The sequence below is a fragment of the Drosophila santomea genome, chromosome 3L (genome assembly GCF_016746245.2).
Source record: "Drosophila santomea strain STO CAGO 1482 chromosome 3L, Prin_Dsan_1.1, whole genome shotgun sequence".
Lineage (NCBI taxonomy): Eukaryota > Metazoa > Arthropoda > Insecta > Diptera > Drosophilidae > Drosophila > Drosophila santomea.
In genome coordinates, this window is record NC_053018.2 from 21,591,037 (window position 1) to 21,615,989 (window position 24,953).

General features: G+C 38.3%; 2 protein-coding genes across 2 annotated transcripts; one reads left to right on the plus strand and one right to left on the minus strand.

Annotated features, from left to right (window-relative positions):
• Positions 1-807: 807 nt before the first annotated feature.
• On the plus strand, positions 808-23,513 carry LOC120449759. Its single transcript, XM_039632395.2, has 8 exons — positions 808-1,056; positions 14,243-14,536; positions 16,483-16,570; positions 17,060-17,145; positions 18,978-19,085; positions 21,022-21,081; positions 22,459-22,530; positions 22,929-23,513. Exons 2-8 carry the CDS (start codon positions 14,429-14,431, stop codon positions 23,511-23,513), a joined length of 1,107 nt encoding a protein of 368 aa, XP_039488329.1. The 5' UTR covers positions 808-1,056; positions 14,243-14,428.
• LOC120449760 lies at positions 21,135-22,177 on the minus strand. Its single transcript, XM_039632396.1, has 3 exons — positions 21,847-22,177; positions 21,648-21,797; positions 21,135-21,442 (listed from the first exon to the last, which is right to left on the minus strand). The coding sequence occupies exons 1-3, from the start codon at positions 22,063-22,065 to the stop codon at positions 21,158-21,160; spliced, it is 654 nt and encodes a 217-aa protein (XP_039488330.1). The 5' UTR covers positions 22,066-22,177; the 3' UTR covers positions 21,135-21,157.
• Positions 23,514-24,953: the final 1,440 nt, after the last annotated feature.

Below are 24,953 nucleotides of genomic sequence, written 5' to 3' on the forward strand. Positions count from 1 at the left end.
AAAATGCACACTGAAACGTTCAATTGCAGAGCCAGAGGGAAAGTACAACTTTAATAATTTCTTATTTGTAAGTGAACTGTACGTTTTCCGGCACTTTCTGAATGTAAATAGCTTGCATTTTTTTTCAAAAGAATACAGCAATGTTATAAAAAGTAGTAATATAAAAAAATTCAATTTTTGAAAACTAATATTATGTTGATAAATCGAGCACTAAAGAAAACTGATTGCCAGCTCCTACTTTACATTTTTAGGTGAATAATAGTACTCGTATCAGATAATTTAACAAAACCCTTGCACTAAAACTAGACCACGAAAAGCAACCATATGGAACAGCCAGAAACCAAAACTCACGTCGAGATAAATCGAAGTTTATTTGCTCGACTGCATGCGGCTACTGCACTTTTTCTAACTTTTCCTCTGTCTTTGGCAGACACCATTTGCTCTTCTCACCTGCATAATTTATAAGCTAGAAATCATTTGCATGCAGTTTTCCTGCACTTTGTTTCCTCCGTTTTCAATTTTCCTTTTTTTAGCAGGAAGCGTGGAACACAAACTGCCAAGAAAGTGAAATGTTTGTGTTTGACTTTGGCTTCTATATGTTGCACTTAAAACAATTGACGGCAAACAGGGAGAAGGCATCCTGTGATTTGGACAAAACATGAAAACTGGTCAAAATGTTTCTCTTCCGTTCGTATTCCGACGCTCTCGCAAGAGCAAGGCTCGTCGGGAAAAGCTCCACTCGGATTTTCCTTATAAACGTAGCGCACTGATAAAAACTCGAGCAGTTACCGTTTCGGTCGCGTAACGATAGCAGCAAAATCCGAAAGCTGCGTTCGTGGTTAAAACCAAAACAAAAAAGAACAACAATACCAAATATATGAAAATATCATACCAGTAAAGAGACGAAATTCTCACCGCAACTTGCCGGTAAAAAGTGCGAATAAGAAAATTGGATATACAATTATTTGTGCGCGGATGTAAAAACAGAATGCAAAGTGTGAGACTCAAACAAACTTTGTAATTGGTGAATTAATAAGCCGAAGCTCCACAAATGAGGTAAGTCAAAAAAGAGCAAAAGGAGTTATTAAAGCAGGATCAACTTAAACAATGCCAGGGGGAAAGCGCTTATTAGGAAGGTAACAAAAACCGAAAGAAGAAACTGTTTTTATGTGCAATAAGATAAAATTAAGCAGATGACAACTTAAAGTAAAAGTAATAGGAATTAAAAATGTTTAATGCTTAACCCACAACATACTTATGTTGTAGTGCAAGAAATACCAGAAGTAAGTAGTTCGTGGTTTTATTACATTATTAATTTGAGGACTTCAACAACTGTTATTCATTTCAAAATCACTTTTAGTTGCTTTTCAATATACAAGTGCAAAATACCTTTTCATTCAAAAGCTGATTTTTGTGCACTCCAGCCCTTAACACTCGTTCAAAATGCTGCGTAGCGTACCGAAATCACATACAGAAATCACTCAAAAATGTTATATTTCGTCTGCCTCCATTTCACAAAAAACCGTATTAAATCCCAGGGGGAAGTGGCAATTTAATAGCAGTTTGTACCCAGACAACCTTTAAAGCCCTGCTCCGACTGCCTTTACCCCACTCCGAAATGGGTCTTTTGAGTTTTCCAGCCACTGTTGGCCTGGTGGAACGTATGGGCTTAAGTTAAGCACGCTTTGCTCCAGGTCGGGATAAAAAATAAATTTGGAGGAAGAAAAGTAAATGCGCTGCTTAAGTGGCACGGCGCTTAACACAAATTAGACGCACTTAATTACAGCACAAACAGTCAGAGCGAGTGGTCGTAAAATATATAAAAAATATTATTGGAAGCACTGGCCCAGCCCAAGTCAGACAAAAATATTTAAGCAGTTCACCAGAGAGAGTGGTTTAAGAAGTGGCTGTGGCAAGAGGGTACTTTTAATTTCGGGCATTCAGAAGTTGCGGCTTAAAACTCAATTAAACGAATTGGCAAAAATTTAATTACAATTTCAGTTTCATTTTCGTTTTAAAGGAGATCACCAAGGACCCTTTGGACCGAAAAAGAGGCAGGGAAGTAGAGGATGAGCAGAAGGGAATGGGGCCGAATAGATGCTAGATAGACAAGGCAGCGGGCAAATTGTTTTGCCAGCTGCTGGCAAAGTTCATAAAAAAAACTAATAGTAATGCAAACTGAAAACAATTAACTGCTTTTATGAGAGGAAAATGACTCAAGCTCAAAATGCTTGCGACTAAAAACAAACTTTGATGATTGTCAGCTTTTATATTGCCTTTTTAAATATTTGTATATTTGTTTCATTACTATAAGTTGAAAAAAACATACTTGTTGCTAGGTTTCAAAGAACATGCTTTTTTTAATTTCAACCACGAAAGTCAATTTAAGTCTACTGCCATTTGAATGCATTCTAGAATGTCAGAATGGCCGTTACTTAAGATTCAAAGTTCAAACCTTATAAAACCATACAATTAGAGTTCACTGATGGGTGGAACTTTATTTTATCTAAATTTTAGCATCAGAAGCTAATTACATATTTAAATTTCGAAAACTTACAAGTCTGCCCACGCATATTGCCCCCCAAACTTTTCCCGCCCGAAGCTCAACCCTTCTGCTAATGCCAACAACTTCGGCAACAACATCAGCCATTTCCTGTGCCTCTGGACCCCAAGTTAGCCACGTTTTATCTGCCGAACAATAGGCTCATTAGTGGAACAGGCCACACCAACGCAAATGTGCCCGCCTCTAAGGCAAACTTTTCTTAATATCAACGCTGGCTTCCGGAAAAATACATAAAATAATATTTTCGTTGCCAGTAAGTTTTAGCGGCAATTAACTCGGGCAGGGGAAACTTTAATGACCAGGAAAATTCCCAGTGAAGTTACGCCATTTGCCATAATTGGAAATGAAAATATTTATTGAATTATTTACGGCGAAGTCCAATGCTTCAGATATTACAAGTTCCGCAATGAATTCGTATTAAAAAACATTTAATTGAAAGCAAGTCTAAAGCTTAAATCTGTTAAAGAAGAGACTTAGCACGGGGTCCTTGGGCCGAAAACTTTTCCATCAACTCAAGAGTTGGCCCGTCAATCGCAATTTTCAAGTAGCGACAAAGTAGCGCAAAATGAATATGCAAAATACTTCTTTGGAATAGACTCGACTTTCAGCGCTTGGGAATCCTTGCCCTCCTTTGCAGCAGCCTCTGAAACAAGTAATTCCACTTTATTTAAGTTTTTTCCTTAGCAATAAACCGCTTTCGACCAGAAACGGATGCCAATGCGTTTAAGTTTAGTTCAGTTCTGTTGAGGCTAAAAAGAAAGCGTGAAAACTGCACCAGAATGGAAATCAAGAAAAATGCTTTGCGGACTTCTAACTATACTTTTCCTCTCTGGGGCACTAATAAAAATAGCGAGCAAAAGTTTTATCTTCTGCACTTCCTCGCACTAAAGTGCAAATCTTTTTCGGAGTGCTCACAGAGTCCTTAAACAATGAAAAGGGTTCAAAATGTCCTCGGCACAAAAAGGGGAATCCAAAATAAATTCACCTCAAATTCAATTTAACAATAAACGGGATAAATCGAATGTCATGCGTTATGTTCTTTGAGTCAAGAAGCTTAAGCTGATTTAATGAAGTTGTTTTGCTGTTCTTTATACCCAAAAACAATGCTTTTTAACACTTATGAACATAAAAAACTATAAAGAAGAAGCAAGAAAATAACGACCGAAAGTGTCAGGATCTTAAATCTTGACAGCACTTCGTGCACTTAAATTTTCGAAACTCACGCAGCGCTAAGAATGTTGCGCATACGCCGCGTGTGCCAAGCTCAAAACTGACATAACTTGGCACAAGCAGCAATAAACATAAAAGCCTTGGCGATGAAACCCAAAAACCAATAAATAATGAAATAAAAGTCTAGCCAACAAGGCAAAGAGGGCAGTCTGCCATCCCCCAAATGGAGTCCTCCAAAATTAAGGAAATTAAATATTTACGTATGAAAGCATTCGGGGAAATTACGCATAGTAAATTATAAAGAGAAAAAAAGAATTTCTGTCCAAAGATGAAATGGGGCGAGGGTCCTGGCTTATTACCACGGCCCAAAGGCAAATATTTTGTCCTTGCGCTCCACACACACACACTCCAATCACACACACACCACGACCATTAATTTATTTTTATGCCAGGCGTAATCTTTTCTGCTTGCGGTATTTTGTTTGTATTCATTTGCATCTTCTACCAAACTCCATCCCCTCAAAAAATGTACGTACGAGTATCATACACCACTCCATCGATAGTGTGCCAAATTTCGTGCGTGGCGACAAACCAGAGAAACAACGGCCACGTAAAAAGAAAAGGCCAAAAGAAAGGGACACTTAAAAAAATGCAATTGACCTGCTTGAAAAATTAAATACTTTATCGTTATTTACGTCGTGTTACTAATCTACTTGGTACAACATGTGCTACAAAATCGTATGATATTAAACAACTTATCAAGTGCTATCAAATGCCTGATATGTTGTTTATCAATATGTTTTGGCTTAATATGAATCAAGATAAGTATAAAGTAATGACGATTTTGATGGGCTAAAAAAAACTGATAAAGAATATTTGAACAAACAGTACAAGATTTCAAAGACAGGAAATACCTTTTGTAGAATAAAGAGCCAAAACGCGATTGGCCTGCTTTTTTCTCAGTGCATTAACGAATGCGGTGGAAATGAAAGGAGGAACTGGCGCCTTTAATGATTTGCTTTTGCCCACAAAGAAGCTGGAGGCGAGGGTTTGGGATTGAGGTGGTCTGGAGGTGCGGATCTGGAAAAAACCAAAAATCTCCCTCTTGGGCATTCAGCCGAGGCCACCCCTCTGTCCCAAGCCCAACTTTCAATATATCTGTGTATATTTCGGCTTGTGAGCCATTTGAATACGTATGCATACTTAATTTGCCACGGCTTTGCTTCTCGTCCTTGCTCAAAGGGCATGGTAGGGGGTGGCGCGGGGATAGCCGGATACGGCGAATGAATACTACATTATTGATTGGATATTTGTGCGGGAATTTAATAAAATATGCAAATTCCCCTTTTTTGTGCTCCGCACAATCCGGAAGGCGAGACGAGCACTGTCAACGATTGAGTGTCTCTTCGACTGGACAGGATTCAGGAGGTCTCAACTGTGAAAGACTGTGACAGATCAAGAGTTTTGGGACTAATTAGAAATCGTTGCGGACTCATAGAAAAGGTCATGACATTGTCCTCTTAAAACATAAAGGGACGGTTTATGTGGAAAATACACTGTTAAACAAATCAGAAGAGATCTTAAATAATGTAATTATTGACTGAAATAAATAAACACACCAAATTGATTTTTTGTTTTTATAAAATTTTAAAATAACATAACACATAGTTCAATAAAAAAAGTATTTGTTCTTACACTAAACCTTTTTACCTTTTAATAAATTTATTAAGAAAATACACATATATCTAAACCTAATCAAATGAAAAGCGACCTAGAATAAGCGCACACCCCACACATATTAAGCTAAATTTGAGTCGAACCTATTTTCCTAAGTCTCATTAAGTTTGTGATGGATCGATGACATAGGGTTCGCTGATACTGCCAAGGTTGCGGAAATAATTCAATTTCGTTGCCGAAATTCCAGTAACAGATTCGAAGTATTTCCATTTCAAAAGCAGCACAACTCCAGCCAGACATCTCATCCCGGCAGTTTTTTGGGCGCCCTTCATAAAACAAACCCATTTCTCCCACAAGGTCATCAAATCAGACGGCGGACCCGAAACAAACAGCCAAAAAATACGCCACAATTGTTTCACGGCAACATCAAAAGAAGACGTCAAATAAACTGAAATGTCTTCAGCAGCCGAAGCAGAATCAAAAAGCCTGGCCAAAAGCATATAAAACAGCGAGGAAAGAAGGTCAACTTGTTTGACCGAAGGTTGTAATGCCCTTGGACCTTAGAGCACACCTTTCAAATGTATAAAATTAGAAATACCATCTATTACTTGAGTTGAGTTAGTTGAGTAAGCAACTAGAAAAAAATGTTGAATTCAAGAGCCTATTTTAGTTTTAGTTTCTAATGCTCGAAAATTGTCAATATTAAGAAAACTAAGACAACCCTATAACAAATGCTGGAGAGCAAATGGTTGTAGATGTTCATTTTAAATCTATTGTTTCACGATTTCAATGGATGATTGTTCTCAGCTAATTAACAAAATTTTTCTACGTTTTCTCGAGGAATTGTAGGCTCAGAGTTGGTATCAAAGTTTACACAGCTTCAGCACAATGTTACTTTAGTTCTGTGCCAAAAAACAGCGAGAGTATTGGGGTATCAAAACATCAAGAAAAGGAGCAATAAAAGCAACGAGGCTAAAACAGTCAAGTGAACAACACGTGGCCTACATAAAACCAACAAAACTTTGGAGGAGCGAGCTGAGCAAAGTTTCTGGTAGACGACAAATGCCTGCAGCTGCAATGTCGGGCATACATATATATGTATATATATTATATGCCGAAATCGCAAAGCAGGCAAATCAAATACTCACCCACTTGACTCGACTTCCTCGCACTTAATCAGTCAAATTATCCCAGGAGAACGGAGCAGCTGGCGACAGGCAACTTTAATTGCCTTTAGCTCGCACTTGTTCACAACGCATAAATTAAAGCGTAATCCGAATTTATGCAGCTTCGCTGGTGGAAATGACGAAGGACCCGTCTCATTTTTTGGTCTTATGCTTTTGCAATTAGTCTAAGTGGACTTTAATATGTCAGTTGTGTGCGGACTCAGGACTCAGGGAAAAAGTGCTCCAAGTCATTTTGCGGTTACCGAAAAGTTCCCAGAACTCAGCTCAACTGACTAAGCTCAACTTTGCATTTGGCCCCAACAAGTTGAGTGGAGTGGAGAGGGTTACCACTTGAGGGCAGGAGGGGATGGGACATCAGTTGACAGTTCCATGTCGCTGGTGGCCTTGTCATCCTCTAGTTTTGGGCTCTTCTTAGGCTAGGGCCCACAACTCACTGATAAACTTTTTGTGTTGTCTTAAAGTTTTTTAAGTTTTTCTTTCACGTTTTTTCGGTTGGCCCAGGAACATAAATTTGTGGCTTAAGCTGAGGCTAAATTTGATTTCAAGAGGCATGCGATTTTAATTTGGTTTAATCCAATCCAAAGAAGGACGACGAAATTGAATAAGATTGTAAGGATTTTTTCTGAAAAGGATTAGGAAAGTATCATCTCAGAGCAGCTTTAGGGTCTCTGTAAGAACGATTTATTTAAACGAAGTGTAATACGTTTAAGCTCACAAAGATCTTCTTATGCAACAACGGCAAATTAAAGTAAGAGCAGCCCATTTTCTGAGATCACAGCCAGGACATAAAAATATTATCCCCTACCTGTTGCTATTACCAATGTCACTCCAGAGCTGGCCCATTCCTGTCGTGCCCAATTTGTCAGCAATGGCTCCTGCCGCCTTACCTTTTTTTGGCATCCAAGCACACATATGCAAAAAGAAATCCAACGCAACTGCGGCTTATGTGCCGTATGCGCAATTTACTAACTCAGATAGGCTGGCTGGTCTAAATGATAGCAATGTGCTCAGCTCGCCGGCAAATTATGCAAATGCTGCTGCTTGAACGTCGTGGCATATGAGCAAGGCATATTACGCATACGCCGAGTGTTCCATTAAACACCCATGTGAACGGGGTGGGAAACGGAGCCCAAAAGGCAGGCCTAATCGCAAGGGACCTTAAGAAGTCGAAGGATAATATCCTTGTCTACATACATTTCTTTTTTTTTTGTCTTATAGAGGGAAATTTGATAACAGCAATCAATTTGCTTTTTAATTAAATTATTCTTTCCGAAATAATATTTATTTTACAAATCTCATATGCTTCAAAATACAAGTGCAGAATGCTCGCAAGTGCAATGTCATATTAAAAAAACACGAACTATTCATTAAAACTAAAGTTTAGCTACTGCAATTTCGTTCTTTTGGCTAACACATATATATTATTAATTTTAATGATTTAGCTTTGCACATTTAGCATTTAATTTCGAAATTCAATTTGATTTGATTGTGGCTTATGATAAATTTTCTAACGAATCATGGATCGCATTTCAAATAATTGGCAACAAATTAGAATCATATGTTTCAATCAAAATGACAGCCTCATAATTTTCTATGCCTTTTGCCTGGGCTTCTTTTTGAACAACATATTTTATTCGTTTATTTATACAGTAAAGTCACTTTTCTGCAAATTATGGTTTAGGTTTTCCCAAATCTTTTCATTTAAGAATACATGTAGTGCTCTGTTTATTTTCTTTGGCTGCTTGCGAAAATTCAAAAATTGCCGGATTTCCTGTTACCCACACTGTGCGACCTTCGACCTCCGAGGGCTGGAAAGCGGGGGTCGTGGAGAGACTTCCGCCTGTTTTGCCACACCTCCTAATCGAGTGTGCGTGCGACGGCAAATCGCAAAATGGCAAATGGCAAATGGCGAATGGCGAATGGCGAATGGCAACCGGCAATGGAGAGCCGTGTCAGCGATGGCGTCTGTCGACATTGCCAAGTGGTTTCGTTACGCGTTGTTGGCTTCATTTTGTTAACTTTCACTCGTTCGCCGTGTTTACAAATTTAAAAATTTGTTTGTGTTAGCTTGCCCATGCCGGCAAAAGGGGAGGTGGGGTCTGTGGCTTCCGACTGAGGGCCTTCGCCATCATAACTCAGGAGTCTCGTGAGTCCGGGGGACTTTTAAAGAAATTGTTTTTATGCCCCCCGGACGTGAGCTTTAACCTCTTGCACGACCGATCCTAGAGAGGTGTCGTGACATTGTCTTTACCTCGCCTAATAAATGGTTTCATTTAATCAAAGGGCTTTTATGGAGCACGCATCCCAGGATTTACGGCTGTTTATCTAAGATGCCACCAGGCAAACTGGCGGCGAAACTTCTATGACTGTTGATGATCCGAGGTTTTCCGTTGGATAAACTTTTGGCCCTTTTTCGGGATTTTGGCCGTGCGTCTGCGGTTGACATAAATCAGCATTAAAGCTGATGAAAAGTATTTTTGGCTCATCTGTGTAATGGGTTCTAGCTCGGGAATTCTTTTTAATGCGGCTCGACTTTTAAATTATTTTTTTTTGTAAGCAATTAAGTGCATATATTACGCAAATTAATTGAGCTGTCGGAAAAGGCAAAATTTAATGCGTTACTTCTACTACAATACTAAAAAGCTCAAAATAATATTGTTTGTAAGATAATCTAAGCATATTACACTGAAAAATTAAGATAAGAAAATCCTTTTATTCTATAATTACTAAGCACTTAATCTCTGCTTTGTATATCTATCTAAGCTGATAAGCTAGCTAATCTTATATCATCTTTATCCCACTTCATTTTCACCTAAATTTACTTAAAATTTCACTGAATTTCTTCATATACTCGTATTAAAAGTAAGCCAATAACATCAGAGGGAAATAATCAAGGCCATCAGCAACTTTGTCTGGCATTTGGCCAATATTTGTCCAACTATCTGCGGTTATTTCGGATTTGGCTTTGGGGTCTGGACTATGTTGACTATTCGTGTTTTGTGCTTTGTATTTGAAATTTTTGGTTGCCATTTTAAGGCCGAACAGTAAATGAGATTTTTCTCACATTTGCCTTTGCCATCAGTGCCCTTCTTTCTTGTTTGCCCTTTGCCTCTGGCATTCTAATAGTAATTTTATCTAGTACAAAGGCGAAGAGGGGGAAAATAGGGTCTTAGCCAGTTTTTCAGTGTGTCTAGTGATTACAGTCCATGGTCTGTCCGTAAGTCTATAAGTAATAATCAACTTTTGCGGAGGACGGCGAAAAGGTTTCTTATGACAGTTCCTTGTGGAGAGCTGTTGCGCAAGAAAAACAAACAGAAAACTTCAATTACGGCCCCGAAAATGGGTGGAAAATTGAAAGCCGACTAGAAGGGGAAAATGAAGGCATCTCAATAAATGGAAAAATGGAAACTTTCATTTCGAGCCGACAAAGAAAATATCTTAGTACACGGAAAGAAATTGTAAATGGCTTCGGATCCAGCGAAATTATTACTTATGAATAGAACAGAAATTTATGCTGGCAGTATAAATACACAAATTTACAAAATGAGTTCCCACCGTTTTCTCTAAATGTACAGAAATAATTGGTCGTTAGTTGAATAAATATTGCTCTTAAAGTTTCTTCCCCAACAAGGCTTAAAAGCAATTCCATTGACTACACGAATCCTTGAACAGGAATTTCTTTGCTTTCCCAAAGGATTTCCATCTGTTTCCATGCTGCCACACTTCTCTTCCTTATCCCTGGCTAACGAAAACCTTTGACATGGCCAGCATGTCCAAATGCTGAAACATTAACTCAACTAAAGAACTTCATTATGGGCCCTGGTGCTAATAAATCTTTTGAGTCGTTCTACCTTTTGACTCCTGCAAGCAACAATGAATCATAATGAGTGCTCGACGCTGGCCAAACACCCGACAAGACAAAGGAGCCCTTGGAAATCAACATTTATACGCCCCTTTGTGGCAGCCAGGGAACCAAACAAAACTCGGGCCAAGAAAGCTAAGCTGTGGCCAAGTCGTAACATTATGGCGTGACGGCCAAGTAAGCAATAAGGCGTAGCATAAATTAGTCGAATAAACAGAAATGAAACAAAGGGCGAAAACAACTTTAATGTTTGTTAAGCAAATATTATCCCCGGCCTTGGGGGGATTTTTGGGGCGGTAGGGGTCCCATTAGAAGTTGCCCCTCCGGTTATGTTACACACATATTTTCTGCTTTTGCCAAACCCCAAACAACAATGAAAGGTCTTTATGTGACGATTATCTGAACATAACCCAGGCCCAACGTGCAATTAAATGTGCGACCCAACGACAGTGGGCGTATAGCTATCCCAAATATGACAATTCACAAAGATGACACACTGAAATATATGGTCGCGATTTACGGCACAACTCAAATGGAGCAGTATCCTTCAATTGGTATTCCTTTGAGGAGAGATTGCCTATGTGGTAGGTGATAAATTAGATTTAAGATTCTGAGGTGATCGAAACGGAAAAGTCACAGAAATACCTTTTATTTTATTGTTTTATGCGATCTATAGCTTAAACTCAACTTTATTATATTTTTCATTACCTTAGAACCAGGCATTAAACAATTTCCATGTACAATCACATCAAATTCAAAATAACAACTATTTTTTTACCTTGCATACCATTTATATGCTTACTGGAATTCTGAAATAAAAGCTAACAGAGGAATAATCATACATACATAAATAAAAATGCTAAGCAAGCACATATTTTTTTCGTATACAAATGCCAATATTAAATATTAAAATACAAAGCAATCCTTTAGATAGGATAGCAAAGTCAAAAAATATACATATGTAAACACCGCCTCTTAAATACCAGTCAATCAAATTGCGCTGACCAACGAAATGGAAACATATTAAACACTGTACGCAACAAACAATAAAATGCCAAAAAGCAAACACACAATCTCTCAATTATTCCTAATTTATTGGGATTTTATGAACAGCATATGGACCGAATGCAATATATCTTTGCCTGCCCCAAACCCATTGAAACCCATCGAATAGCCCACACAGATGGAGATGTAATGCGCTAAGAGTGGATCCCACAACCGCCAAAGTCATTTCCATGCATATAGACTCCCCTTAGAGGCTTATGTCCCCAACCACCCTCCAATTTTGAATAGGGAAAATATGTGGGGTACCCTGTCTTTTTGCAATGGCGGAAAAAAAGTAAAATGTGATGGGAATGTAATTCGTTGACAGGGGTTTTTTTAAGTCCCTCTCTCCACCACAAAACCTTCAAATCTGTCACAGCTGCTGTCACACACTGCAATTCGAATTTTTACTATTTTTCATGGGGGTTTTTCGTGTAGTTATGCAACATTTTTCGTGCCTAGAACGACTTTGCGTGTGTTCCAGAATCAATCATATGCCGATATCGACACAAACAATGCGGCAAACAATGCGAAACACAAAATACGACGAAACAAAGCCCAAAGTAATGCGATATTTTTTATCGATTTTTATTGTGTCTCCCCTGTGGAAAAGAGCGCCGAGGGGGTTCAGCCTGGGGCCCCGATATGAAAAGTACTTGATGTCGGCAATATGCGAGCCCACTTGACTCCGAGCCAATGCCTCCCGAATGCAAAATGCTTTTAAGCTGTATACTTTGCACTTAGTTTTACAGCAAAATGGCTTTAAGAAATGTAGAAATTGGATGGGCTGGAAAACCCGAGAGGAAGGGGTCTCTGAACGCAGTTTTAAAAACAAGGTAGAACGAAAGTGGATTTACAAGCTTAATACAATAATATGATTAATATAAAAACTATTATTAAGATTTCAAAAGATAATTGTGTAGTCAATTTAATTAATTTTGTCTATGTCTCTTATGGAGAAATATATAATTTTCTTTTAAAACAGAACAATTTTATTCGCCACCAAACAAGGCAAGTCCTCATTACTAAGACGTGTCATTTCAAATTCTGAATGTTAGAAACAAAGGACCTTATACAATGAACTGCAGGTTATGCATTGTCCTAGTATTGTTATTTGGCCAACAATTTTTGTGTTGGCCTATTTTCATAGCTTTTTTACTTTTGTATAGTGCTGCGTTTGTGTGCCACTGGTTTCACATTTGTTACTGATATTTTATGACACTGCAAACATTTTACAATGTGAACTCAGTTTCCACGGGACGAGTTCTAGTTGGTACACTTCTGGCTGAGCAAGTGTGTGTGCTATCCATTCAATATGTTCAGCGGAGCATTACATGTTTCTATGGCGTGGCCTTCTTGCGAGTCCTTGCCCCTTGACGCCCCTCTGAATGCGTGAATAAAAGTGTGTTTACACGCAGTGTAATGCCGGCAAAAGTGGGGCTTTATTTTATTTTTATTTTTTGAGGTCAATTGAAATGGGTGGGGAAAAAGAGAACAAGTTTATACAATATTCGCCAATCATGTGTCTCGTTTTTCGCAGCCTCCACTGTAATTTGTTAAGTAGTAACTAATTGAAAACATCTTAGAGATTTGTTTGGCGTTGATTAAGTAAGTTTCCGGACAGCCCATTAAGTGATATTTGTCAAAAAACAGACAATTTCGTGGCATTTGGTACGTGTTTTTTCTTTTTCCATCATTAATTACCCAAACGCTCCTTGAATCGCTTGAGTTTCTCTTGTTTGGCCTGTCAGTTGATTGGACAAGTGAGGGTGAATAACTCGCGAGTCTGGCGAGCTAATGTTGAATAACTTTCCCAGATAGAGGAGCTACTTAAGGCACCTTAAATGCTATTGTACTGGTATAGAGAGTCGGAACATGATAAAAATCGATAGTCAGATGATTGAGAAGATTTATTAAAAGTCGTCATATGTATGTACATATATTCCCCTCCAAAAAGTTGGTTGCAACGAAACGCTCAAATAGACTTTTAGGATTAGTCTAACATTACTTCTGTTTAAGGGTAATCGGATGTGATCTAAGCGCCAAACTCAATTTGCTGATTTACAAATGGTATTTAATAAATCATCATTGGAAACTATAAAAGCTAGAAGGCAAGCAGATTCCAGAGACCAAGACGCACAGCTAATTTTAAAAAATTTCCAGTTCCACCCTAACGCCCACAAGACGACCAAAACTGAAACGCCCACAATTTTAATAATTTATTAATATGTTTATGTTTTAATTTTTTTTTTTGATATTTCTATTAAGATGACAACAATTTTGTTCACCTTTTTTTTCCAATATGACTAAACATTATGCCCACGCCAATTCTAATGATTAACTTATCAGATTTCATGATACAGAGATCTCGACGCTCATACAGACGGACAGACAGACAAATTCTTTACAAAGAACTTTTTTATTCAAAAGTGTACTGTAAGTTTTAATTCAAACAGCTTTTACGAAAGCTGAAAAATTTTTCGCCAGAATTGAGCAAAAAGTCCGTTGTATGCAATCATGAGATATTTACACTATGACAGTCATTCAAGTTACAGAAATTTTCCCAACTGAAATGCAGAAATAAAATAAATGTTGAATGTCGAATGGCGTATGGAAAATGTATATTTATTGATTGATTTTGGGAAAAATGGAATAAATAGGTGCACGCCATGACAAAAGTCCTCACTCACTATACGCAAATGACTTTTAAAGCTTTCAATTTATCTGCCATTTTTTCAGGCGGATCACTTTTTGATGGAAGCCTCCGGAACGAGGATAATAACCCGCCCCAGGGAACCAGCCCCAACGGCCACATGATCGCTACAATGTTCACGTAATGAAAACGAAGCTCGAAAAGTTGTCGTGCCGTCGCTGAGCAGAAAAACTGCCCAGGAAAACGCCAAAAATAAAAATAGGCAAGGGAAAATGAAGTCTGTCATTTTATATCCATATGGACCGCTAACCGGCGGCACACGCTGCTGTCGCATGTTGCATGCCAAAAATTTGGCCATAACAAGTGCAATTTACACAATTGTAAGTGTTTTGGGGAAATGGGACACACCACAGGTCGTATACGCAACGTGGACAAGTATGTAATTTGGTTCTCGTTAGTGGAAAAATGTCAGGTATGAATGTATGGAAAAAAAAACACAAATTAAAACAGGAGCACGGAATCAGCAGTAGTTGCAGCTGGAATAATACTGGCCTGTTAATTGTGGTACAATTAATAGACAAGTGTCGTTGGCCACAGTTTTTCTGCAGCCATTTTGAATGCGCCATGGCTTACTTCAACCTCATTATTGCCATGGGGGCCAAATGCCGAAAAAATGCCCTTCCAGCGAGGGTTGTTTTGTTAGTTTAGTCGAACCACGAAAACGCTAAGATACCCACGAAAATTTAGATTTATATTCCCGTTGAATGCGGCTGATTAATTAATGTTTAAGACACTTAATGTACGTATTCTAAGCACAACCAGCACAAGAACTAGCATTATCAAGATAATTAATGGAATCCCCACGACCTATGTCATCATCAACCCTCCTGCTAAAAAATAATACAAAATCCTCGACTAGCAGATACCCGTTACGCAGCTCAAGGGAGTTCATTCCAAGCGCCACCATGCAGTTACAAAATTACCAAAACAAATGTTTGTGTCTGCTATACCCTTGTAATTTACAAGTAAGGGATATAACAATATCCCAACCCCATTGGACTTTGTAAAAAGTATAGACCAAACGAGAGCAAGTGGCACTCATTTCTTCCATTTCCAGACTGGTTGTATGTATGTATAAATTACAATTACATGACGCTCGTTATGGCTTTTAATTTACGTTAATGGCAAAATCGTGCTTGGATGTTTCCATATTATTTGGTACCTCTCTTGTGAGGACAAAGTGGAGCTGCAGACAATTACAAGAACTATAATGCAATGCAACTTGGCGGCAAACAATAGACACACTACAACCGTTGCAATGCCAGTTACCAACTCGTGGCGAGTAAATTAGTTTTTGCTTAAGCAGAGAACTTAAGTGTCTGGCTTCTGCAATTAGTGCTGCATTTTATGGCAGTTACGGGAACAACCTCGGACGTAACAAGAGAGATTTCCCCCATTATCCCCACCTTCATCCCCTACAAGGAAGCACTACGTGTTTAGCATAAACCTGAGTTAAGGGATCGGAAAGCCTTTCCTGGGGTCAGGTGGTTATTACTGGGAGTGCAGTCACGACACATAATGGATGTATCCCAAGAGCACGCCATTTTGCATTTGCTTATCTCAGTCGTTGCTTATTTACTGAACCACGTGGCTCGTCCACAGGAATTTTCGGTTCTGGGAATTGGTATCTCATTATCTCAGCAGTTTCGCAAATACTTAGTACCAAAAAAATATGCAGTCCTAAAAATTAGGTACTTTACCAAAATGAAATTATTATTAACAATAAAATCCTATCGAGTCTTTAGAAAAATACCGTCTAACATTTAAATTAAAACAATGTTTTCTGAAGTCGTTTAAATCAATACGCGTATTACAAAACAAGCGTACATTCTAGAGATTTCGAATTTATTGCTAACTACCTTTAAAACTTTCTTAAATTTTTAACAGTTGTAGCCATTAACTGCCTCATTAAATGATAATAAAATTTCCAGAAGTTCTTACCTTTAATCCGTCCAGTGAAGAGACATCCGACTCGAAAACATTTTCACGTATTAATTAGCAAAAAATCCGATCCAACACCTCAGACCCCAAAATCATGTTGGGTTGACCCCCGCTTAAAAGTAAAAACGTTTTGTGCGAAATAAAGAAGAGAATAATTTGGATTAAAAAAGAAAGGAAGAGGTGAGGAAACACATGAGGGTAGATTTTTATGGCCCACGAACCAATTTATATGCGGGTGCACACTGCGTATGCGTGTTATGTTCGCAAGATACATTTTACATTTCTCTGGTGACTCATTGATTAATTTAAGCTACGGTTCTTCCAGAATATATCACTATTAATCGTGCTGATATACTCGTGGCGCATAAGTGTCAATATGCATAAGTCGGCCGATCTGCAGGATGTCTACTACGGTAAGTTCCAAGTTCTGTCCATTTTGCCTGCTAATTAAGCACACAGAAGCTTGTATGAGGAAAGCCCCCAAGGCGGCAATAAACCCAAAAACTTGAACGACAAGCAGTCACATAATACATAAGGCCATTTCAATAAATAGATTAAACTGAGATGAGAATGGTGGCAGTCGCTCATATATTAATAAAGTTGGGTGGTATACATGTATCACAAGTGGACTATTTCTATAAAATTTGTGTAGGATGTTAGCTAAGCATTTAATTTTTGATAAATGAGATCTAAATTAGAGTTAGAGCGATACCTAATTTTTACTTTCACATTTATAATTTAGTGGCCGAATTAAATTACGCAAATTGCTGGCAAAATAAATGTATTGCAAAATTTATGAATTATGAATATATAAACAGTTCGTCGGCATTGTAATATGGGGATAATGAATTTTCTCTTTATTAAACTACGTTTTAATCTTCGCTTTTGTTTATACATTGCAGGTGTACAAATAGCATATTTTGCCATAATCGGCACACAAATGTCCATGATACTGTTGAGCATTGTGTTAATATTTGGAATATGTCGGGTGAGTTTTCTTGTATGATAACTGCACTGAACAGTATATAGCGCAATGTTGAACCTCACCAACCCACCTTTTAATACATAAGAACATCCCACCCACAAATCGAAATACTCAAAATCAAATATCCGTAAATGAGGCAAATTGTGCCTCTAGAGCCTTTGAGTCAGGAAGTGTTTACCAAGCAAACAAAGCACATTCAAATGTAAATTACTGAAAGCGGTCATACCGCGTTGGTTCCAGAATTCTAATATTATTTCTTTGGGCGCCAAACGCCACACATGGGGTGCCAAAAGTACACTCAAAAAATGTGAAGACAGTTGCAGTGCTTCTGAACTACAATTAGAAACAAACAAACTTTAATCATGTAATCGATTAGGGCATAAAATATAATCCAGTTCAAAATAAATAATATATAACATAAATACATGTATGGAATGGTTACCTTTGCATAGCACTTAATATTAATGTTTCTGTGTAAAATTTGTCCTATGAAAAAGAGCGCCCCTAAAAGTGAAAAACCCAGCATACCATCAACAGCGGCATGAAAATGTGGACAATTTGTCACACAATTGGCACAGGAATGGGATTAAGTCTGACTGACTAAACTGGAACCGAGCGGGTACGACTCTTGACAAGGATTGCATAGAGCGAGTTCAGAGTTCTGTTCGGGTACATTGTGTGGTATTTTTTCATTTTGACGCTGACAGACAAAATTGGAATGCGAATTCGTCGAAAATGAAAGCCATGGCTGCCGCTGCCCAACGCGAATAGAAATGTACCAAGTCCGCTAAATGGTCAAATTAATTGCAGCTCGCTAATTGGCGCCCTATTCTTAGACACTTAAGCTAAGGGCCCGCAGCAGATGGCCATTAAATAATGCATAGAGCATTGGTTCTTAATTAGGCTAAACAAGCTTTTGGACAACAAATGTGGGGAAAACAGCAAAAGTTTTGGACAACATTGAGGTTTATAGCCTGTATAGTAGCTTAACAATTCATTATTGGGCTGTAAGGACTCTTGCGGCTTGGTTCCGAAACACATGCATTAACTCTTGAAATAAATTGAATAATTAAGTGAAGCAGAAAACAAAGTTAAGTTCCTTTATGAGTGGGAATTACTGTTTAAAAGTCTATGCTTTTTGTTATCTTTAAATATTAATAAAGCAATCAATTATCTTTTGCGTAAAGGGTATTCAAGCATAAAATGCTAGTGCAATGCAATCAATTATCTTTTGGGTAATGGTTACTAAAACATCAAAATTGATTAAAAAGGTATATTTAAATGATTTTTTGCTACCACATAAACCAAAAACCTCTAAACCAACATATTCTTGCACCAATATGAATTTAAGCAAAATAACTAACCTAATAATTATATAAAACTCGCTTGAAACCATTTACTCATTTCATAAATTCCCTTTACTACAGTTACTTAAATAAAATGTTCGTTACGGGATTAAAAATAAGGCAACCATTATAGCCCATATTAAAATGAAATCCGCTGGTAAAATACATTTTCATGACCCCACAAAATTGCCATGCAAGCCGCTGCGGCCAAAAACTGTCAGCTGCACATCAGAATTTACCAACGTGCTCAGCAAAAATTTTAGCACATTGAAAACCCCAAAAAATCCAATCATGGGTTTTGCCACCATGGCGAGATAAATTTCACCGCACTCACGCTTTTTTAACACCCACATCCTCGCAAATTTTAGAGTACGGCCACGAAATCGATACCTCCAATTCCATACAGGTACTGGGTTTGGTGGCCCTTTTAGCTTTATTTTCTAATGGCAATATATTCAAGGTGGTTTTGGCTTTTTTGTCCTTCCACAGGAGAACCCAGGACTAATTGTACCCTGGATAATTGGCTATATAACATTTATGGCCCTGGAAGCCGTCGCCATGGTCTACTCCAATGTCCTGCGCGACCATGTAAATAAGGTGAGTGTTCCATCGCATCCCCGGGGCCAGGGTGAAATGTTTTTAATGCATATTGAAGATGCTTTCATAGCGCTGTGCGGGGGGACCATTTGTTTAATGGAAAACATCTCACACAGAGGATTCAGGCCCATCGGGAGGTCCTTGTTGCATAAGCAAACTATCAATTGCGCCTGGCATAAATCAGCTCAGCTCAGGCAAGCGAATAAATTACAAAAAGCCTTCGACGACGACAAATCAAGCCGATTCCGTTACATATGTAAAAAGTTGGCGTCCTCTATGCTAAAATCAAACAAAGCGAAGGCCCACTGCCTTATGATATGGTCGGAAGTTGGCGACAGTTGAATGCATTGCCGGCAAGAGGAATGAATGAACTTTCCAAGTAAATGTAAACAGAAATCCATGTGCAACAGGCTCCGAATTGGAAGGGGGACCAAAGGAAACCGGAAGCCGACACGGATGCGGAGATGAATAGACAACAAGTCACAGATGTTCGATTTGGGGTCAAAGAAAAACCAAAGCGTTGATTAAAATGAAAGCTTCTCAGCTTCGGTGGAATATTAAATGTATCAAAAATAGTCCTGCTTAAAAACAAGTTAAAAGCCTAAAACTTATAATCCGAGTAAATGACTGAATTAATAATGAATTGCTTCTTTCATTCATTATAACTTATTTTCCATGAATTCTTTCCAAAGCTTGTTTCATGTACTATTAAACATTTATTAAGAGTTACTATATCTTGGAAATTATTTCAAACAATTCGTTTAATTTTAAATAACTTTCTCTAGTGTCTTTTTTCTTTTTAAGAGAACAACATTTTATGTTTTAAGATAAAATTTTGACATCACACAGATTAGTGGGGCTATTTATGGAGTACTTTTATCGAAATTCTAACTCAATCTACTTATGCTACAACCAAAGAGCCTTCCTAAACGCAAGAAGCGCACAAAACCCGGCTAAAAAATAGAAAAGGGGGTATAAACAAAGCCCGCACATAAATATGCAGAGTCAAACAGACAAACAAGAGCCCACTACATACTCGCACTTAAACAAGTGACAAAGTCAAAGCGCCGCAGAGGGAGGTGAAAAGGGGAAAAACGGGCGGGAAAACGGGAGAAGGGCATCGGAAAACTCAAAGACCAACGGCACCCAGCACCCAGGACAGAAATGTAGCCATGTATCTGTGTGGCTATGTGGATCCCATCTACGAGTATCTGCACATATGCAATGAGTTGGGCATTTTTCTGCACCATTTTCCTTTAGTATTTTACATTTGTCTGTGTCGTGCGGCATTTGTTTTTGTTGTTCGTTCGGCTTTTTCTATTACGAACGTGTTCAGCTTTTCTACGCTTTTCATTCTTTTGTTTTTCCGGCAGGCCTGGGGACACGACAAGTTTTTACTCCCGGAAAATTGTCACCTCATGCATAATTTATTGCTATCCAGAAGGTACAAATTCATTTTTCTCTGTTAGGGAATCCCTAAGTTTTGCGTTATTTTTGGATTTTTCCTAATTTGTTGTTTACACTTTTTGTGCAATTTTGTAAATCATTTGCGCAGGACCTGTACCTTTATGAAGACATACTGCACAAATTATTCTAAACCTAACCCCAAAACTCGTTTATTTTCAAACAATTAAAAGTGCCCGAAAGTGTTTTACCACTGAAGGCTTCCACTGAAATTTGAGATTTAATTTATGGCGCTGGCTAAACCGCTTGAATTAATTCAATTCGCTTCTGTTCAAAGTCAAACTTTCCATTTCACGCTAGAAACTTTCCCTGCGCCCGTGCAAATTGCTTTCCAAAACAGAAGGCAGCTAACAATTTTCGCAACTTTATTTCCAGCTGTTTGTTTGACTTCGAGGGCCAAGTGCTCGTGAAAAAAAATATATACGACCATAATAACATTAATGATATAAATGATATCATCTTTTAATTTCAGCAATTCGACGCAATGTGCAAGGCCGAGGTGGCATTCTTTATTGCTCGTGCGCTGATAAATGTAAGTACAACAAGTATGACTGAATTCCAAAAACCAGAAGAGTGACTGAAAACTATGAATAAATGAAAATTATATTTTATATTACGTTGCAATGGTCGTTTACATATTTGAGTAAAGAATCTATGAATTGCAAAAAGAGCCTTAGGTTTTCTGGAACATCCTGTTCTAAGGCAGCGGTGAAGGACCTCATAGCCTGGTAAACGAGCCATATAACCAGCATATATACGATTGCATATATTATGGTCCGAGTTCGAAGACCACTCCTGCAGCCGAAGTGGGCATTTATGGTCGACCCCACCAACTTCCAAGCAAATACAACCAAATGAACCCATAACCAGGGCGCCATGTGACGAGGTGAAACCTAGATTGAAAAGTTAGAAAAATATATACAATTAGAATTGCTTATTGGTTTAGTTCTTTCATAGGTCTTCGAGTTAGTATAAAGTTGTAGTATACTCTTAGGCAAATGAAACAGTTCACGTGGACTTTATAAGTTCCAGTAGCGAAAAGTTTGACCAAATGCAAATCGAGTCATGACTGAATCCCTGAAAATTATAACCACCTACAATTAAAGCAGCATAGAACAAGAGCGTCCAGATATTTGCTTGTATGAAGGCACCAGCAATGCTGAGTCTTTTCACAATTTTGAGATTTTTGGTATTCCCGTCAACCTTTTTGGCGAAGAATGACATCGTAAATAGGATAACACTATGTATCTAAAGGAAAACCATGCAAAATTTGAGTTTCTGAATCTTCATAACCTACCGCTCCGTATAGACTAAATATGAGGACGAACCAATAATAAATGGGATAAGTGGATATGTCTGCACTCAGGAAGTTACGAAAGCTGCGCCTCACACTCCTCCATTCCCTGGAGTCCAGAAAACTGAAGAAGTTTGTTTTATCCCGGCAGGCATCTGCAATCACATCGTAGGAATTTCCCAGAGAACATAGTTGCTGTTTAAATGATAGTAGTTCGAACATGCTGCAAATTACGCGATACAAAATTAGCTTGCGTACAAAAATTCTATATGTTCTCACACGAAATTTTAGAATTATTTTGACTCTGTCACGAATTGAAAATTGATACAAGGCAAGGGCATATGAGTAGTCTGAAAAATATTCTCTCTGGCTAACGCATCAGTCAAAAACAATAGGGCCCAATTCCCTTTGCGAACATGCCTCCCATTGCTTAATCAATATGTGTAATAAATAATTTAATTACCAGCTAAGTCCATTAGTCCATTTACGTAGCGTATAAATGTTAGCTGATGTATTTCTAGGAAAAGTACAAGTGTGTGCGAATGTATCTGCGGAGTGGGATTTTATCTAATGGATATTTATGGTACCCAATTTGTTGCATTCCCCTTTGAACAGGTGCTGGCCATGTGGGGAGTGCTTCGCTTCTACAACTTGGTTCGCTCAGGAATCACATGGCGCGGACCAGAGGTAGGTTAATTAATAAAAATCTAGTGGACATTACAAGATGTAACCTTAATATTTATAACTTAAACTAAATTACAAGTTTTTTATTTAATAGGTTACAGTTAAAACTAAACCTTTTCTAAACATAAATATAATTAATATTACGATTTCTGTGAACACCGAAATATATTATTTTTCCAACAGTTGACAGAAAACGTCATATTCTTTGGTTTATACAAAGACAAACTTATTATTTTTGGTTCCTAGGAGTAATATTTGTTCCCTGCTGTCTAAGGGTATTAATTGTATTTTCTTTTCTCTCTGTTAATTAACTTATTTTCCTTCTTAGTGACCACCATAAACGAATGTTAATTCATTACCGTAATCATTTGATATCCTTTTTCTTTTATCCGTTTCTTCAGGCCAAAACAGCCATTATTGCGCCGATGTACAAGAGTGTTAGTACCAACAAGCCGCACACCTACAGCTACAGCAAGCGGTCAAGACGCCGCCAGAGCATCGATTCGACTTCCGGCGGATGCTGCGCCATCTTCGACTTCGATTTCGAGTACGACGATGATAACGACGACGACGACGATGAGGCGGCCTACGGCGATGGTCTGGATACGGAGGATGAGGTGGGCTACGACTACGATGATTACTACGATTACTACGACGACGACGAACTGACGGAGCAGCAGCACTTGGGGCTGCAACAGGACGATGGCGACTGTAGCATGCTAGGCGCTGGCAGGGCAAACAGATCGCGCTCCAAGCCGAGATCCGCGGTGGTCAAGGTCAAGGGTCAGCGGAGCGGAAGTCGCCGCACCAACAACAATATCCGCAGCGTTCTGATCAACAAGAGGCACAACAAGTACAAAATCGCTCGACCCCAAACGCAACTGGAGGTCATCAACGAGTCGGAGAAGAGCGCGGGGAGCGGCAGCGATGAGAATGACTCACTTTTGGTGGCCTTTGACAGCAGTTCGTCGCTGGCGTCAGTTTGACATTGGCCGCCATGCAAATCGGGAACCGGAAATGGAAATGCAGACGTTGGCACAACGGAAAGTGATAGAGCCAGTGGAACAAACAGCGGAACAAACACTGGAAAGTGCCATAACAGCGCCTGCAGCTGCAACTGCGATTGTAACACCACCGGAAGCGGAAGTGAGACCGACGACGACGGCGATCCTGACGAGGGCCAGCATCTGGAACCTGAGTGGCCGAAGGGCCACCGCCTCGGTGGTCAATGTTGTGGTCAGCGTCAACGCCGACGTCCACTGCGACGCGTCTACTGCGCTGTGAACCTGTCCATAATGGGCCTCCTGGTGGCCGTGGAGATATACGCCCAAATTGCCATACTCCTGTAGATCGGAACACCACTGAATAAAATTGGGTCTTCCCAGAGCAACATCATATAATCTAATTTCATGGGTCGTGTTTGGTACATTTCGGTCAGCAAAAATTGAAACATACTTTCTCAATGTCAGCAGACACTACAGCTTTAAATGTAAATAACAAGATAAAATATCTTCAAATCTTCTCACTTAAGCTAAAGCTTTCACAATATATCAAATGCTATTATCTATGCCATGGCCAAACTAAAATATTTTTGGGTTCTATATGATTTGAAGTAACTAAAATATTAAATATTAATAAAATAAAGAGTTCTAATAAAAATTTCCAATAAAAAAAAATACAAATATAATTTACGATAACTTAAATTTCTGTTAAATAAAATTTCAACAAATGTTCCAAATTTAAAAACGTCGTAAAGTCATCATAATACTTAATGCCTCTTAAAAAAACCCAATGTAAATACTTTATAGCGAAATGGTCCGTATAAATAAGAACAATAATAGATATAAATCGTAATGTGTAAACTTTTTAAGGTTAAGTGCATATCCAGAAAGATAAATAAACACATTAGCTCTTCAAGAGATTTTTATGTTAATGACCCAAATTAGCCAGAAATAAGTTAACAGATAAAAGACACTTTATTGCGCAGCCCAAATAAAAGCTTTAAAATAATAACGCAAAATGAATCGCATGTCTCCAAACAAATAAAAAGGCCCTACCAAAAGTAACCGAAACAATAAGAGTACATTTAAAAAAAAAGGAAACAATGAAAGATTTAAATGATTGCAAAGTACTAAGGAAATTACTTTGTAAATACTTCAAGCTATCTCAAGTTGATGTCAGTGACGTACAAAAAATGAAAACGCAAAATAAACCATATCTATTAATGTTGTATATATAGTAAGTAATCTTAAGTACAGTTGCGCCAAAAAAAAAACACTTGACAGCCAGTTTAAAACTAACCAATAAATGTGAGTTTATGTATACCTTACGATAAAGCCATAATAAACCCTTGATATTTGTGAAAAAGTTCAGTTCCATTATTGCGAGATAGCCAAACGTGCTGGGCACGTGAAAGAGAAAGAAGC